This window comes from Odocoileus virginianus, chromosome 7, assembly GCF_023699985.2.
Source record: "Odocoileus virginianus isolate 20LAN1187 ecotype Illinois chromosome 7, Ovbor_1.2, whole genome shotgun sequence".
Taxonomy (NCBI): Eukaryota; Metazoa; Chordata; class Mammalia; order Artiodactyla; family Cervidae; genus Odocoileus; species Odocoileus virginianus.
The window spans coordinates 76,123,521-76,139,098 of record NC_069680.1 but is presented as its reverse complement, the minus strand read 5'-3'; the positions used below and the strand labels follow the sequence as shown (position 1 = coordinate 76,139,098).

Below are 15,578 nucleotides of genomic sequence, written 5' to 3'. Positions count from 1 at the left end.
AAGTTGCTGGGAAAAGTCAAGGCTGACTTTTCTGAGCCTGTCTTCCCATCAGAACCCCTCTCAGCATGTGGGGAATGGGTCTCACCTGGTTCATGGTGGCTTTCAGCATCTCTAGGAGCAGCAGGGCGCCTTCAGCGCACAGCCCTGCCCGGAGGACTTCTTCCCTGTGGTGTTTATGCAAGAGCCACTGAAGCATGGCATCCAGGCTGTCCTGAAAGAGGAGGCAAGTGCTGTCAGAGACCTGTGGGTACCACCAAAGAGACTGGCTTTCCATCCAGTATGCCATGTTTCTCTGGGGACCCCAGTGAGAAAGACAAAACAGCACAGATGGCTGGTCCACTAGAGGAATTTCAGCCCACTGATGGAGCATAAGGGAAACACACATGTCTAAAATAGGCTGCAGACCCACCAGCAACTGGCATTGGGTCTGACATCAGAAATACTCAATCTCCCAATCAACTTTAATGAATTTTTGTAAATGAGATTGCAGAAAACATGTCAAATTCAAAGGCTTCGGGGCAAGTGCAATCAGGAAAGAGAGCATGGGGTTGACAAGCAGGATGATCTGACTTTGCTTCTTTAAAAGCTGGGCTTATGCAAGCTATTTAGCCTCTTGGCAGTTCAGTCTCCTTCTCTGTGAAATGAAACTTACATTATCTGCCCCATGGGATTTTTATAAATATCAAGTGAAATAAACTATGTAAAACATCTGTCATGGGGCCTGACATTCAGCAAATGTTTGTTTCCTGAGCCACAGTATGGAAAAAAAATACAAGTTTTCGATGAATTTATCAGAGTATGTTAAGAACTTGATTTTGAAGTGTGATCTGTAATACTATTAACATATATCAAGATTGAGATAGGTCAAATATAAGGATATGCAAGAAGTGAAAATTTCAGTCCTCAGCAAAGCTGTGCCCTTCCAATGATGTCAATACAGTGCAGTTTAACTCAAGTCTATCAAGACCAAGAAACAATTTCTGAGTCTGTTTATCAGGTGCTCAGGAGGGTGAGCAAGAGGCGGGGTTTGTTCTTGATGTGCTCAGCATCTATGGAGAGAAGCAGCCATAAACGTGCTGCTGCTTATACAAGGCGAAGGCGTGATGAGGCCTGAGAGAGAAGGGTTCCCACTGTCTAGGGGGTCTCAGCTCGAGGTCTCATCTGAGTGGAGAACTAAGGAAAGATAGCTTTCCAGGAAGGTGCGATGGGAGAGGGCTCCTTAAAGGCCCAGGGCAGGCAAGCGCAAAGCAGGTGGTCTTACTGGGGAGGTGACTCAGGAGGATCACAGAACAAAGGGCCAATAAAAAAAGGAAGATGGGCTGGGAGACAAGTGAAATCCCAATCAGGGAGGGGCTTGATGCTGCCTGGGGACTGGGAACCTGATCCCACAGGAACAGGAGCCAACGAAACCTCGGATTTGGTGCAAGTCAGTGAGCTAGTGAGTGAGAAGCTAGTGAGAAGGTATCCACAGTGAGTGGAGACTCCTCTTTGGAGGAGGAACAGGAGAGTAATACACAGGACAGCAGTTGGTCAAAAGTGTGAGCCAAGGGGGCAACTTCTGGTTTTAGGTGGAACATAATTTATCATACTTACAGTCAATGAGGAAAGAATCAGTAGAAAAGGAGATGCTGAAAATACAGAGAAAGGATAATAAGGCATGCAGTCACTTGGGAAAGGAGTGGAAGGAACACAGATCAGCCTTAAAAAGGTGACTTTGCCAGTGACAGTGAGAGAAGGTGATAAAGTTGGTCTTGGAATACACAAGTGATGGAAGGTGGAGTCCTGAGGCCATGCCCCCTCATGGGGGCTTCCATTCTACCATTATTTAAGTCATCTGAGCAAAGGGTAGCTGTGGGCCAGAAGACTCAGGGCGTGTAAGGTTCACACTAGAATGCAGGGGCATTACTAACGTACAGGGACATGTTTCTTTGAAGGTGATAAAATGAGGCTCTATGCCTGCGGTGGCAGCAATTCAACCTCCCCATGTTGCCCCCACCATCATGTGATTTGTCTACCCAGAAGGAGAAAAACTTAAAAGTGGAACTGATAAAAAACAGAGATCTGCTGGGAGGGACAAAGGAGGCAGAGGCTGAGGAAGTCAAGGATATTTGAAGAGCAAGCAAGGAGGTGGGACTGCTAGGGAGGGAAGTGGGTCAGGATGAAAGTTGGAAGACATGGAGGAAGGTGAGGAGAGTCTTGGGGGATATAGAAATCAGAAACCCAAGTGTTGTCACTCCATCCTGAGAGCCCCTGGAGCCTACCTTGGGCCCATCCACCAGCTCTGTAAGTGGTGTCTGTAGGAAGAAGGTGGACACGATGAGGTAGACTTCTGGAATATGAACATGGTAGGCCAAAAAGTCACTCAAGACCCGGAACCCAGGAAGCAGGCAGGGGCTTTGGTCAGGCGTTGCAGGATGGCTCTTCAGGTTATCTATCGATCAGGGAGAAGTGCACAAAATCCAGCTGAGAACAATTGCTTCTGGTCAACATGGGGATTGGGCACAGGAAGGGATTCTCTCCCACCAACCCATCCTACAGACCCGCCAGACGGAAATACGTCATACATATAGAGCACAAGAATGTGCTCAATAAGAATTTCTTTTCCTATTTCTGATGTGCTCATTCATTCATTCAAACATAGATGCTTATCTGGTGCCTACCACCTTAGAGGTGGCAAGACCTCTTTGCATAGGCAATAAGAATGTAGTGTTCTGATAAAATATACAGAACCCTGGGCCTTCATCAACTACTTACAATGTGGTGGGAGGAACAGACATTACAGAATTAAATACCTAAATAAAAATATGCTTGTAAACTATGATAAACCCTCCCCCCAAAAAAAGAAAGAAAGAAAGTATAACAGAGGTGCCCTAATTGACATGGGACCCTCCTCTCCTGAGGAAGTGACATAAAATCGAGACCCAGCCCAGAGAGCTGTGCTGGAGTTGAGGGTTGGGGAAGCACCTCTGCAAGAAGGAAAGAGTTAAGGAGACTTTGAGGAGTGGAAAGAAGTCCCCAGCATCTAAAGAGCAGTGAGGCCATGTGGGGAGGAGTCTGAAAAAGGAAGTTAGAGGTAGGGGAAGGGGTCAAGGTCAAGGTGACGCTATAGCAGGCAATGTGAAGGCCCCTTAGTCCTGGCAGGTCCTCATTCACAGGTGGCACCCTGTCTCCTGGAGATGGCCACACACTCACCCATAACGATGTCCATGCCCTCAGAGCTCCGTTCCACCCAGGAACCTGCAGGCAGGCCGTCTTTAAATCGCCCTCGGAGGGAGGGGCTTGACAAAAAGTGCAGCAGCAGCTTCAAGCCCAGCACCACTGTGCTGGGGTGCACATGGCCCTGCACGAAGAGCAGGAACCAGTCGGACCCCAGGTTCAGAAACATCTCTTCCTTTGTCCTGGTGGGGAAGGAGGTCAATAAATGCTACAAATTATCTCTCAGCCCATAAGCAAATGACATGTCCAGAAAATACAAATAACATCCAGCTTCGTTAGTCACCTAGAAAAGGCAGGTTAAGGTTAACATCTGGACATCACTCAGCAAAGCATATATTACATTTTAAAAGATCGGTAATGTTGGCAAGGCTGCTGTGAAAGAGGTGAATTTGCCCACTAATGGCTGAAGCATAAGTGGGCCACAGCTTTTGAAATATATTGGAAACTGTTACCAAATGATAAAGCCCTGCTCACTAATATTCATACTTACACAGTGTCTGACTGGCCACCCACTAATTACATCAACGTAGTCACATAAAAGACATCATGGTTACTTAACTCCCTTTTAAAATACACTGTTCAGAATTAATCTTAATGGAATAGTTCACTATTTATGCATCTTTATTGGTTTAGACAAAAAAGTGTTTAACTGTCACTTTCAATAGTGAACTTTAAAATGATGTGTCTAGAGAATACAGACTTGCTAGAGGGAACTAGAGGACAGAGAGATGGGAGCCGATGCTCAAGGGCAATTGTTCAGCAAAACCTGAGTCTCCTGAGAGCCAGGAAAGTGTCCATCCTGGCTGGGCAGCATTCTCAGCATCAGTTGCAGATTAGGTGAGATGAGGGCATGGCCACTGAAACCAGGAGTCAAGAGATGGTTCTCTCTTTTAGTCATGACTTCGTTTAGTAATTGGATGACTTTGGTGAACTCTGATCATCTTCCTTCAATATGACGATGAAGAGGATGATGGTAGTGACTGTGGTGATGAGGATGATGGAGATGATGTTGGTGGTGGTGATGATGATGATGAAGATGATGGTGGTGACAGCAGTGGTGGTGATGGTGATGGTAGTTAGCTGTTGGAGTTTATATAGTATCCCAGGCACCATGCTCAGAGTTATCCATCTATTAATTTCTGTCTATGGCAGATACTACTTTTATCTTCACAAAGATGAGTAGAAGAGAGACATAGAGGGCTTAGGTCACCTCCCTAAGGTCCCTGAGGGCAGAGCTGGGATTTGAACCCAGGAGGTGAAGTTGTCAGAGCCCAAGTGCTTAAGCACTACATTACATTCCTTTTCAAAAAGGTGAAAAGGTAGAGACTAGCTCATCTCCCTGGGTCAGGAAGATCCTCTAGAGGAGGGCATGGCAACCCACTCCAGTACTCTTGCCTGGAGAATCCCATGGACAGAGCAGCCTGGCAGGCTGTAGTCCATTGGGTCGCACAGAGTCGGACACGAATGAAGCGATTCAGCACGCATGCAGCTCACCTCCAAGGCATCTTTCAGCTCTACTATGCACTGATTCTAGAAATCTAGAGACTTTTAAATTACTATGTACAAGGCTGATTTACTGAGGGGTAACCCCCCACCCCGATGCCTCCCAGCTCAAACCACATACACACTAAAAGGTCAAGCTTAGTGACAGTAGGATCTGGACTGACTTTTTCAGCATGGCATTCTCGGAAGGAGGAACAGTGTCTGGCACACAGTAGGTATTCAACAAATAGCTATTGAATTAGTGACTCCAGAGCCGAGATAAAGCAGGCGGTTCAAGAGAGTTAATGGAATTTTATGACTGCATGTTGTTTTGAAAGTTAACTGAAGGCAGATACTTCTTTTTCCAACTTGGAAAAATAACTGAATGGCTAACAGTAAATAGCAGAAGAATTTGGCAAGCCTTTTCCTTGATAGATGTTATTTCGGCTAACCATTTCTCCATTCTATTGTCTGCCAAGTATAGGACATCAAAATCAGTAATTATCACAACTGCCAAGACAATAACAATTACACTATAGCAATGGTGACAAGAAGAGTTTATTGTAATGATAGCAAATCTGTTTTGAGTTACTCATGCCATTTAACATTTGCATCAGAATATCTTAGGGCAAGGTCTGCTTTATTAGGTGGAGAGAATATAATTTTCTTTCTGACTAGCGCAGGAAATCAACTCAGAGATACTAAACTTTTCATTAAGAATAGGTTTTAATACTGCACCCTGTATGAAACAGCCTTGTGGCAAATCACTCTTTCTGGAACTACTTACTCAGAGGACAGATGAAGTTGGGAAGAAGATATTACACTGAGCAGCATCTCCAGCAACTGGTTTCTGAGCCAGATTGTCTTTCCAGATGTTTGGCTTCCAGCTACAAAAAAAGAAGATTCAGATTTGAGAGAAAACGGATGTAAAGAGACATAATATTTGCTGCAGTAGGCAATCATATTCACCAAATGCTCACTTCTCCCAGGAGTTGAGACATGCATGGGACTTGAAATTTTTGGCTTTCAATTCTAGATTTCCATGTAATGCTTAAAAAGAATTTCTGGAAATGTTTCTAAAGTTTCCTTTAACTAGAGATGTTTATGATGCTCCCCATAGCTCCCCCCCCAAAAAAAAAATCCTAAAAATGATAGGGTCAAATTTTTCTTCCAGTAGAAAGAGTTTTAAAATTATCATGGACTGTAACATTTCCTGAGCACCTACTATGTGCTGGGCATTATGCCAGGCAGTGGGAGCAGAGTGGTGAAGATTATGGTACTCAGTTTGGGTCCCTGCTCTAGTCTAGGACTTTTGCGTGTCTATGCTGCACTAAAAAATAGAGCTTGAATTGCAGCAAGAGGTATGTGGATCCAATGGGAGAAGAAACTTTACTTCTGAAGTGTTATTATGACCTTGAAGGACAAATACTGTCTTCGTAGATAATTAGCTAGATAAAAGTTTTAGAATGGAGTCCCCATGAGAAGGAGGGTTGACTACATAGTATATTGTTGGCTAATTATCCATTCATTCAGCCCCTTGATTGGCCAGTTATTTTACCGCCAATTCAGGGCACACAGCATGCTGTAGAAATAGAACTGATGAGGCAGCTTGGAGAAATGGAGTCAGAGTACCCTCTGTTTGGATTCTGGCCCCTTCTCTCTTTAAGGTCCTAGTCTCTGAGTCTCCGTTTTCTCATCTGCAAAATGGGAATAGCAATTCCTACTTTTCAGGCTTGATCTAAGGATAAGAGATAATTTATCTGGATTGAATGACATTAGCCAAGAGAATCTTCTGTGATAAGAGTGCTCTCTATCTGCCCTGTCTAATACAGTAACCACTAGCTTCACATGACTAGCACTTGGAACATGGCTAGTGTAACTGAGGAACTGAATTTTTAGTCGCATTTCATTTCAATAAATTTAATTCAAATGGCTACACTTGGTTAGAGGCTCCCATCTTGGACAGAGCAGATTCAGGAGGCCCAGGACAAAGTGGTCAGTAATAGTCCCCTTCACATCTTCCCCTAGCAGAGGGAATTCAGAACCTGATGCAGCTGCTGTTCTGAATCTGGTCGAGGAGAGAAAGCCTCAAAGAAACAAATCACAAGCCTTGGCATGAGAGTAAGCACAGGGACTCTAGAAGCCTAGAGAAGGTGACCTAAGCTGGCTTGTGGGACTGGGAACAGCTGGCCTAGTGGGGCGAGGTGGGGGTGGGGTGGGGCAGGGGAGGTGATCTTGCAGAGGGAACAGCAGGGCAGAGCGGATGGACAGCAGACCATCACACATTAGAATGTGTGAGTGCTACAGGGTATCGAAGCTGGGCTCTCCAAGGGAGCCGGGCAGAGGCTGGGGTGTCAAGGCGCCCCCCTGCTGATCTACAGGGCCCTGTTATCCTGCAGGACTTGGAAGCCATTCCAGGTTGTGAAGGAAGAACACACAACTTATTTTTATTTGTGACTCTAATAACATAGCTGTGACCTCAGAAGACAGCGCCTGGGAACATCTCGGTGTGCTGTGGGTGCCTCCCCCTCCCTTCCCGCAGCCTTTCACTCAAACGGGCCCCACGGCATGTGCCTGTCAGGGCTGCTGTGGGTGTCGTCCTGCTGCCGTCAGACTGACATCTGGGAAAGGTCTTCTCACCGGGCAGGGAAGGGTCCGGGGTTCCGTCCACACAGATCTGCTTCTCGTTCACCGACGAAGGCTTGAGGGTGTACACCACAAACAGCCCAATTCTTAAGGCAGACAGAGAAGGACACATTCAACTGTGGGTTTGGCCCCTGTCTCCTGAGCACCCATGAATGTTTCCTACACAGATCTACCCAAATGCAGCTTCAACGGAGGACTTGAGGGGGAATTGCGTTACTCTGATCAGTGTGATCTTTCCAGAGACTTCTCCAATCGGTCAGGATTCATCAGAGAAGCTGACTCTGGCTCTGCCAGGTCAATAGAACAGACATGGCTGAGGACACAACAGTTGAAATGTCCTATCAGCTGGGAAATCTGCAAAAGGCAGGCGCGTTGGGTCACTGGCTGGTGAGGATGGCCGGGCTCATGCAAATCCTGGGTTTCTTGGTAGGTGTGTCTAAATACCAGGGGGCAGTGAACCCACAGCCCTGTTGAGGAGTCTAGGGGACCCACCCCTTTTTTCAAGCCATGAACAGAGAAAATGTTTCTAGGAAGGTCCAGGGAAATAGAACCTGCTGCTGCATTGAAGGGCGGTGCTGCTGAGCTGAGTGTGGGAAGGAGAGAGCTGGGTCTACGTTCCCTCATGAAGCAGCCCTGATGCTCTGCCCTCTCTCCCAGGGAGCTGGCACAATACCTGAGCAAGTCCTGGAGGCTGAAGTGGCCCCTCAGCTGACAGCCCAGGATGGCAATGATGGTGGACATCTTGGAGGGGGTGAGGCCTGGCTCGTTGAAGAGGAAAACGAGCTTGGGAATAAGCTGTGCCTGGTGAGCAACTTCAGCATTCCGGGGTCCTTCCCTGGTGAGCCCAGGAGAGAGGCAGTAAAAGCTTTTACTGGAATGAACCAAATTTGCTGTGTTTCTGCTAAAAAAGGTTCCACAGTCTGGGTTTGCCGGCCCTCTGACTCTCATGCTCTCCTGGCAACTCATCAAAATGCTCTCAGACACCCATCGAATATGTGTCTGCCCAGTGCCCCAGTCGCTTGGGGTTGAGCCTCCCACGCCCTTCCATCCCCAACCCCACCCCCACCGGAAACTGCCTTCAAAGACAACCACCAGTTATTGACTTTTAAATTCCGAGCCTCAGGGAAAACTAAAGCTGGTCTCAGAAAACTCAGAACAAAAAGCGCAGACTGGAGCACGGCCACGGAGCACTTCCCAACAGCCGGAACGCCGGCCTCGGCCAGCCCGTCATGTGTGTCTTCCTGCTCGCCCCAAACCACAAAGTGGATGAACACGCCGCTAAGGGTCAAAGGGGAGAGAGATGGGATTCAAGCCTCCGCACCCCCTCCTCAGGATAATCGCAAATACAATTTCCTGTAAATTCTACTCCCCCAAAGAAAACAGCTCCCAGGGTGAGTGTCCATCTCTTAGAAAACAACAGGTACAGAAAGACAGTGGAAAGGGGGAAAGAAAAGAAACTGGAGGAGAATGAATGTGGATGGATTGCTCCTTCTTGAGCCATCTTTCAGTACTGCTGTGTTGAATTCTGCCGAGCCCCATATCCCTGATACACAGAAGAGGTAGAACCAGCCAATTCTGTGTGTGGCTTGCACTCATGGGTTCAATGGGAAGATGTGCATTCATCACCTATAGGTCCCCAATGTCCTTTGTGCTCTCATCACAGCACTGAGCAACCTGCTTTCTGCATTCCTTCTCCACAGGGCTGTGTCTTGTCCTTCCCTGAACCTCCAGCACTAAGAAGTGAAGTGGGTTATAATAGATAGTCAGTCATGAGTGAATGAATGAAAGGGTGGCTGCAAACACCTTCAAACACTAAGGTGCTAATGATCACTAGGACAGCCAATCTGTAAGGAGTCAGGTGGAGGTGGATATGAATAGCCCACTGTGTGAGGAAGGGGGTGGGTTGATAGACTGGCTTCCCTGACTCCCTTTTCCCTTATTCTGATCACAATCCCTGGTTTTCTTTGGGACTTACCTCTTTCTAACTCTCCTCGACCCACTCCAGAGGGCAACAGATGCTCCTGGCCTGGCCACATGACCTAAGATGGCCCGGGAGACTCCCTCCTACTTCTAGGAGTATTGAGTGAAAAAAAAAAAGCCCTGCTGACTGTACAGAGCTGAGGACACTCTATGAAGTTGCCCAGCCAGAATGAAACCAGCATGGAAGAAAGCACAGACAATACCAGGGATAGATCTCAGATAAAGTAATATAAGCACCATCCAGACAACATATGAAGATCTGCCTCTGTCAACTGTATAAGCCAATAAATGTCCCCTTTCTCTGCTTTCCTTTTCACCCTCTATTTCTTTCTTCTTTAAGTTGGTTTGAGTTCTGTTTCTGCCATTTGCTATCAAAAGAGCCTTGACTAATTAAAAAAGTAACAATGTGATGGCATTTGGAGAGAGGCCTTTGAGAGATACTTGGGTTATGAGGGTGAAGCCCTCATGAATGGAATTAGTGCCCTTATAAAAGAGACCTCAGAGAGCTCCCTTACCCCTCTGCCACTTGAGGTTGTAGTGAGAAGACAGCAAACTATGAACCAGGAAGCAGGTCCCCACCAGACACTGGATTTGCCAGAGTCTGATCTTAGATTTCCAGCCTCCAAAACTGTAAGAAATAAACTTCTGTGGTTTGTCAGTCCCTTAGTCTATGGCTTCCATTGGAAGAAAAGCTATGACCAACCTAGACACTTATTAAAAAGCAGAGACATTACTTTGCTGACAATGGCATGTCTAGTCAAAGCTATGGTTTTTCCAGTAGACATGTATGGATGTGAGAGCTGGACCATAAAGAAAGCTGAATGCTGAAGAATTGATGCTTTTGAACTGTGATGTTGGAGAAGACTCTGGAGAGTCCCTTGGACTGCAAGGAGATCAAACCAGTCCATCTTCGGACTTCCTTAGGATTTCCTTTAGAGGAAATCAACTCTGAATATTCATTGGTAGGACTGATGCTGAAGCTGAAGTTCTAGTACTTTGGCCAGCTGATGTGAAGAACTGACTCACTGGAGAAGACCCTGATGCTGGGAAAGACTGAAGGCAGGAGGAGAAGGGGAGGACAGAAGATGAGATGGTTGGGTGGCATCACCGATTCGATGGACATGAGTTTGAGTAAGCTCCAGGAGCTGGTGATGGACAGGGAAGTCTGGCATGCTGCAGTCCATGGGATCACAAAGAGTCATACATGACTGAGTAACTGAACTGAACTGAACTAGTCTATGGTATTTTTTGTCTTAGCAGCGGAATAGACTAAGACAGACCTACTGCCCCCTGGGGACCTCATGCTCTGGGAATTGGAGAAGTCCATAGTTACTGAGCAACTGGCTGTCCTGTCCTCCTAGTCCTATTCTTGGCATAAAACCTTAGCTGCAACCCCCATGCTGCCAAAGCCCAGCCTACCTCGTTGACTGAAGGATTTCCACTAGATGGGAAAAGAGAGAGAGCTCCAAATTGTCAGCAGCATTCATCCAGAGCTAGAAGACAGAACACAATGAAGTCAAGTGTGTGAAGGGAACGATTGCCAGGCAGTGTGAGCCAGTGAGGAGCTCGGAGTGGTCTTCTTTGGCTTGGAATCACTAACACAGCTTACCAGCTCCAGAATCATATCAGTTCTCCTGACCGCACGACCCCCAGGAGAAAGTGCAAACACCATTCCTGTCTTCCCCATCTCTGCTGCTGTCTGGAGCTTTGCTGTGGATCTAGATTCAAACCAAGGACACCTACAGTGACCATCTTCTACCTGTGTCCCACCCTGGGCCTCACAGCCTGTGCATCAACACAGCAAATGCATCTCATTCTCATAGGATCCTACTATACAAGGCAAATACCAGTGTTCCCAATTTAGAGATGAGAAAATAGAAGGTAAGATAGACCTTTGAGAAACAGGTCCCTTACCAACAGCAAATCATTGAACTGGAATTAGGAGCTGAGTCTCACCTCTCAGGTTTTATACTGCAGCAACTATGCATTCAGCTTGTGTGTGCAATTTCTTCAGATCCCCTATCTATAGAACCTGGAGCTCCTATGCAACAGAATTGTGAATGACACACCCTTGTGAAATGCACTGAGATTCTAAGAGAAAAGTTTATCACTCAGGTTATTTTCTTTATTGTAAATAAAATGCAGCTGCTCCCCATTCTTCTGGGGCAAAGGTGATAGTGTACCTTCATTCTTATTTCTATTAATACTTTCCTTTAGAGAGCTCTATTATTCTCATCTAAATGATGACATTTCCTAAGTCCCAGAATCTAGAAAGTTCAGATGTGGGAGTTTAAAGAGTGTACTCTTATAGCAGCAAAAAGAACTCACACTTACAAATGGTACCATTTGCTGGAGGCAAGAAGGATCGCACAAAGTCCCAAAACCAAATCATTATCCTCATTTAGTAGATAAGAACGGTGAGTCTTAGAGAGACTGAGTACCTTGTCTGGCGCCCATGGTTTTTAATTGGCAGAGACTGGCTTCAAAGCCTGGTCTGTCTGACCATGGAGCCCACACTCTTTCCTTCTTGCTGTGTTCCCCCACAGGCATCTCCTGCAGACAGTGACTCAGAGAGTCAATAATCAACCTCACTTGAACCAAGAGTAGTCATGGCTCCATCCATTTACTTATGGGGGAAAGTGAAACAACCTCAGTGGCTTTAAGTTTATTATGAAGGCAGAGACTGTCCCTCTCCAATCCCCAAGGCTCAGCATCATACATGCCACGTAGTGAGCTCTTAATAAGGATCCACTCCCGTTTTTAAGAGTGAATACAAAGTAAACCAAAATAAGACAAGTGTAATACTCTTAAGCCAAAAACAGCCTGACATATTTCCAGCCCCTGAAAGCACCATCACTGCCAGGTACACACAGAGGTAGGGCAGCTGTCATTTGAGAGAGCTGGTGTTGAAAAATGTGGCTCCCGGGAAGGTAGAGGTAACCAGACACGGCACCCCAACATACTCAAGAGGATGCCAAGAGCTTTGCATACTTAAATTCATGCATTCATTCATGAAGGCAGTCACTGAATAAATGATACATCAGGCTCTGTGTTGGGAACTGAGAAAGTAAGACAGACACCCTGAAGCATACGCCTCCTCTGCCCTCTACTCCAGAACTTTAGAAAAATAAGTTGCCCCAGCACACTTGAGGCTACCCAGCTCTTTTAGAAATTACTTTACATAATGCCAACTGTCTGAATTTTGGAAAACATGCATAACTGAATCTTTTGCTTGTTATTCTGTGTCACATAACCCCTGTACTAAAGACTGTATTAAGATGTCTGTATTAAGTTAGTTTGAATATCAAATGAATAATGTGTCAAATTCTGTTCTCTCCCCACCCCTAGGACGACCTCAGTCTCAGAAAGGGGTGGCCTTTTCTGAAGCCACAGGCCTAAGGCATGCAGGACTTCAACTTCCTGTCCCTTTCAGCTTCTCAATGTCCTGCTCCCCACTGCTGCAAACCAGTCATCAAGGGTCTGCCCCTTCTGTTGTAACCTACTCTCTGCTCCCCAAACCTTCCCTCTCCTTGAAGGACTTGTCCCATCAATAGTTGATTCTTACACTGGTATTTTAGATGCCCCCTTTTCACTGCTCAAGTCTCCTAAGTTCTGAAACACTTCTTTAATTTTCTTCTCTCCTTGTTTCTTCTTCAAAAGCCCACCAACTCTCTCCTTCCAGCCTCCTCCCTGCTCTTCACCTGATGTCCAATTCCACCATTTACTCTTCCCTGGGCCTGTCAGTGACCTCCAAACACAACAGACACATCCCTGCCCAGACTTCACTTGATGTAGCCAGCACTGGGGAAATCCTTCTTCTTTTTAAAATTCTCTCCTCTCAATATTTTAAAAATGTATGTCACTTCATTGGTTTATTGTGGATTTTTTTTAAAGCATCTTTTCTGCTTGTTTTTTATTAGTTCCCTATTTTCTTAACCCAAGTGTGAAAAGCACCAGCTCAGCTGAGGGGCTAGTTCATTCAGGAAGGGGATGGGTGGTGCCCATGGTGGTTCCAGGAGCAGGCAGTGGAAGGCTGGTGGGTTCCTGTGTGGGTAATTCCTGGGCTGGGCTGGTGGCAATGTTATAGAGGAGCCAAGATGCCTGAGCATGGCCATGGCATTTTAGAAGGGGCAGCAGTATTGTCAAGGCATGCTGACTTGTTTACCAGGGTGGTAAGGCTATTTTGCATATTTGCTTCCTGCTGTGCACTGGGAGCCCATATCCCAGGTCTGGTTGACTTCCCCGACAATCCTTGCTTCAATCTCCAGATCCAGGAGGAGAAGGAGACGACAGAGGACGAGATGTTTGGATGGCATCACTGACTCAATGGATGTGAGTTTGAACAAGCTCTAGGAGATGGTGAAGGACAGGGAAGCCTGGAGTGCTGCAGTCCATGGGGTTGCAAAGAGTCACCTCTATCTGCAATAACATCGCTGCAGGTGCCCCAAGCCACATGCTCTCAAATGCCTGTGGTTGTTCTCATCCCTACATGTGAGTCAATAGCATCCACTCCACCTGGAACATTCCCCCACTGAATATGTTCTGCCAGACTCAGCCCCACAGCCCTGATTAATGAGCTGAGCTGACTGTCCCCTCTTCAGACTCCCCAGAAGCCCTGTCCCCCCCTCACAGGCACCCAGCGCATAGTAGCTTCAGCTATGTCCTGTCCTGGGCCCAGATGGCTGTGTGTGGGAGCTGTGTCTTGGTTATCACCATGCCTCCAGAACACACCAGCATGTGACCAGCATTCAATAAATGATGCTTTGTGAAGGGATCTACCCAAAGGTCTGCCCAATACTCCTCACTCAGCCTCCTATGTGCCTTCAGGATGTCTCACTCATTCCTTTACAGGAGCATTTCTAAACAGCGAAGCATCATCCAAAGGAACTGGGATGTTTTAATGTCCTCTTATGTATGGAAGCCTACAGTTTTAAAATCTTTCCCCAGGTAGTAGCAGATTTGACTCCCACACCAGCCTGTGAGGGAGAGATGATGGCCTCCCTTTCACACAGGAGAAGACTCAAACTCAGAGAAGTCAAGAGACTTGCCCGAGGCCATACAGCCTAATCGTGGTAGGAGTTAATTATAAAGCAGGGCCTCTGAGCTCCAAAGCCTTTGTGGTTTTCTCTCTCACTACCACCTTGACCATGGAGGAAGCTGATTCGCTGGGTTTAGAGGAGGCTCCAAGCTTTCTGTATCATCACATACCTGCTTCTTTAGGGCTAGTGACCAACCTCCAGTTTACCTCGAAATTGCAGAGGATGTGTTGAAAGACACCAACGTTGGTGATTACAGAGGACCCAAAGCCCAGTTCTGCAGTGCCAGTGATAGACAGGATCAGCTGAAAAATGCGATGGTTTAGGAAAGAGGTCTTTTTCCTCAGGAGAAAAGCCATTATCTGCAAAGGTTAAAACACAAAGCAGTTTCCTAGTGAATGCATCATCAGGACTCTCTCCCTCATCCACCTGTTCCTGCCAGCACCTTTTGTCCGGCCAGTATGAAAAAACTCTGCTCTCTGGGACTACCTCATCCATTGCCTTTTTCTCAGAAGGAAAACAGACACCAGCTTTTGCGGCTGCTTCCCCACCAGTGTCCACTTTTCTGTACTTATGTGGCTTCACCTCTCACTGTGGGCCCCGGCTCCTTCCTGAATTTTCCACATTTCCAGAATGCCACGGTCTCCTGGTTTCCTTCCACATTTCTGTGCTTTTCTCATTTTCCTTTACGGGGTCCTACATTCATACCCATCACACAGATGATGCTGTATCACTAGGCAGCCACCATCTGCCCACAAACCCAGTTACATCAGCTTCACTTCAGGCTGCTGCCACCAGATGTACCATTCTGCCATTCTGCTGTGCCAGGCCCTGGGAAACTGGCAGGACACAGGCATCCATACCAGGGTCCAGGCACTGGAACCCCAGTGACCCACACTCATCTCAGAGACTGACTAGGTGGATCTAACCTAGCCTTCTGTCTCTGCTGACCTCAGTAGCACAAAAGTCAGGCTGACCCACCATCCACGTGTATCTGGGTTCTCATCCACTTCATTGAGAGTCTCAGCTCAGCTCATTCACAGCTCAGTTCCCCACTCCTGGATCTAACAAAGTCCACCCCCCGTCCTCTTAGACATACTCTTCCACTGTGTCATCAGGAAGTCTCACTTGTCATGGGCTGAATGTTTGTTTTTCCCGAACTCCATATGATGAAACCCTAGTCCCCAGTGTGATGGTATTTGAAGGTAGGTCTTTTGG

General features: G+C 46.7%; 1 protein-coding gene across 5 annotated transcripts in view; it reads right to left on the bottom strand.

Moving 5' to 3' along the window:
- WDFY4 (WDFY family member 4) overlaps positions 1-15,578 on the bottom strand; it is a 257,168-nt gene that overhangs the window by 146,684 nt on the left and 94,906 nt on the right. For all 5 annotated transcript variants that reach the window (XM_070471003.1, XM_070471005.1, XM_070471006.1 and 2 more), the window contains exons 24-31: positions 14,570-14,722; positions 10,744-10,817; positions 8,018-8,179; positions 7,339-7,430; positions 5,486-5,585; positions 3,193-3,398; positions 2,262-2,431; positions 86-211 (exon numbers count right to left, since the gene is read on the bottom strand). In XM_070471003.1, coding sequence (XP_070327104.1) covers positions 86-211; positions 2,262-2,431; positions 3,193-3,398; positions 5,486-5,585; positions 7,339-7,430; positions 8,018-8,179; positions 10,744-10,817; positions 14,570-14,722 — 1,083 coding nt within the window. The remainder of the gene's footprint in view (positions 1-85; positions 212-2,261; positions 2,432-3,192; positions 3,399-5,485; positions 5,586-7,338; positions 7,431-8,017; positions 8,180-10,743; positions 10,818-14,569; positions 14,723-15,578) is intronic.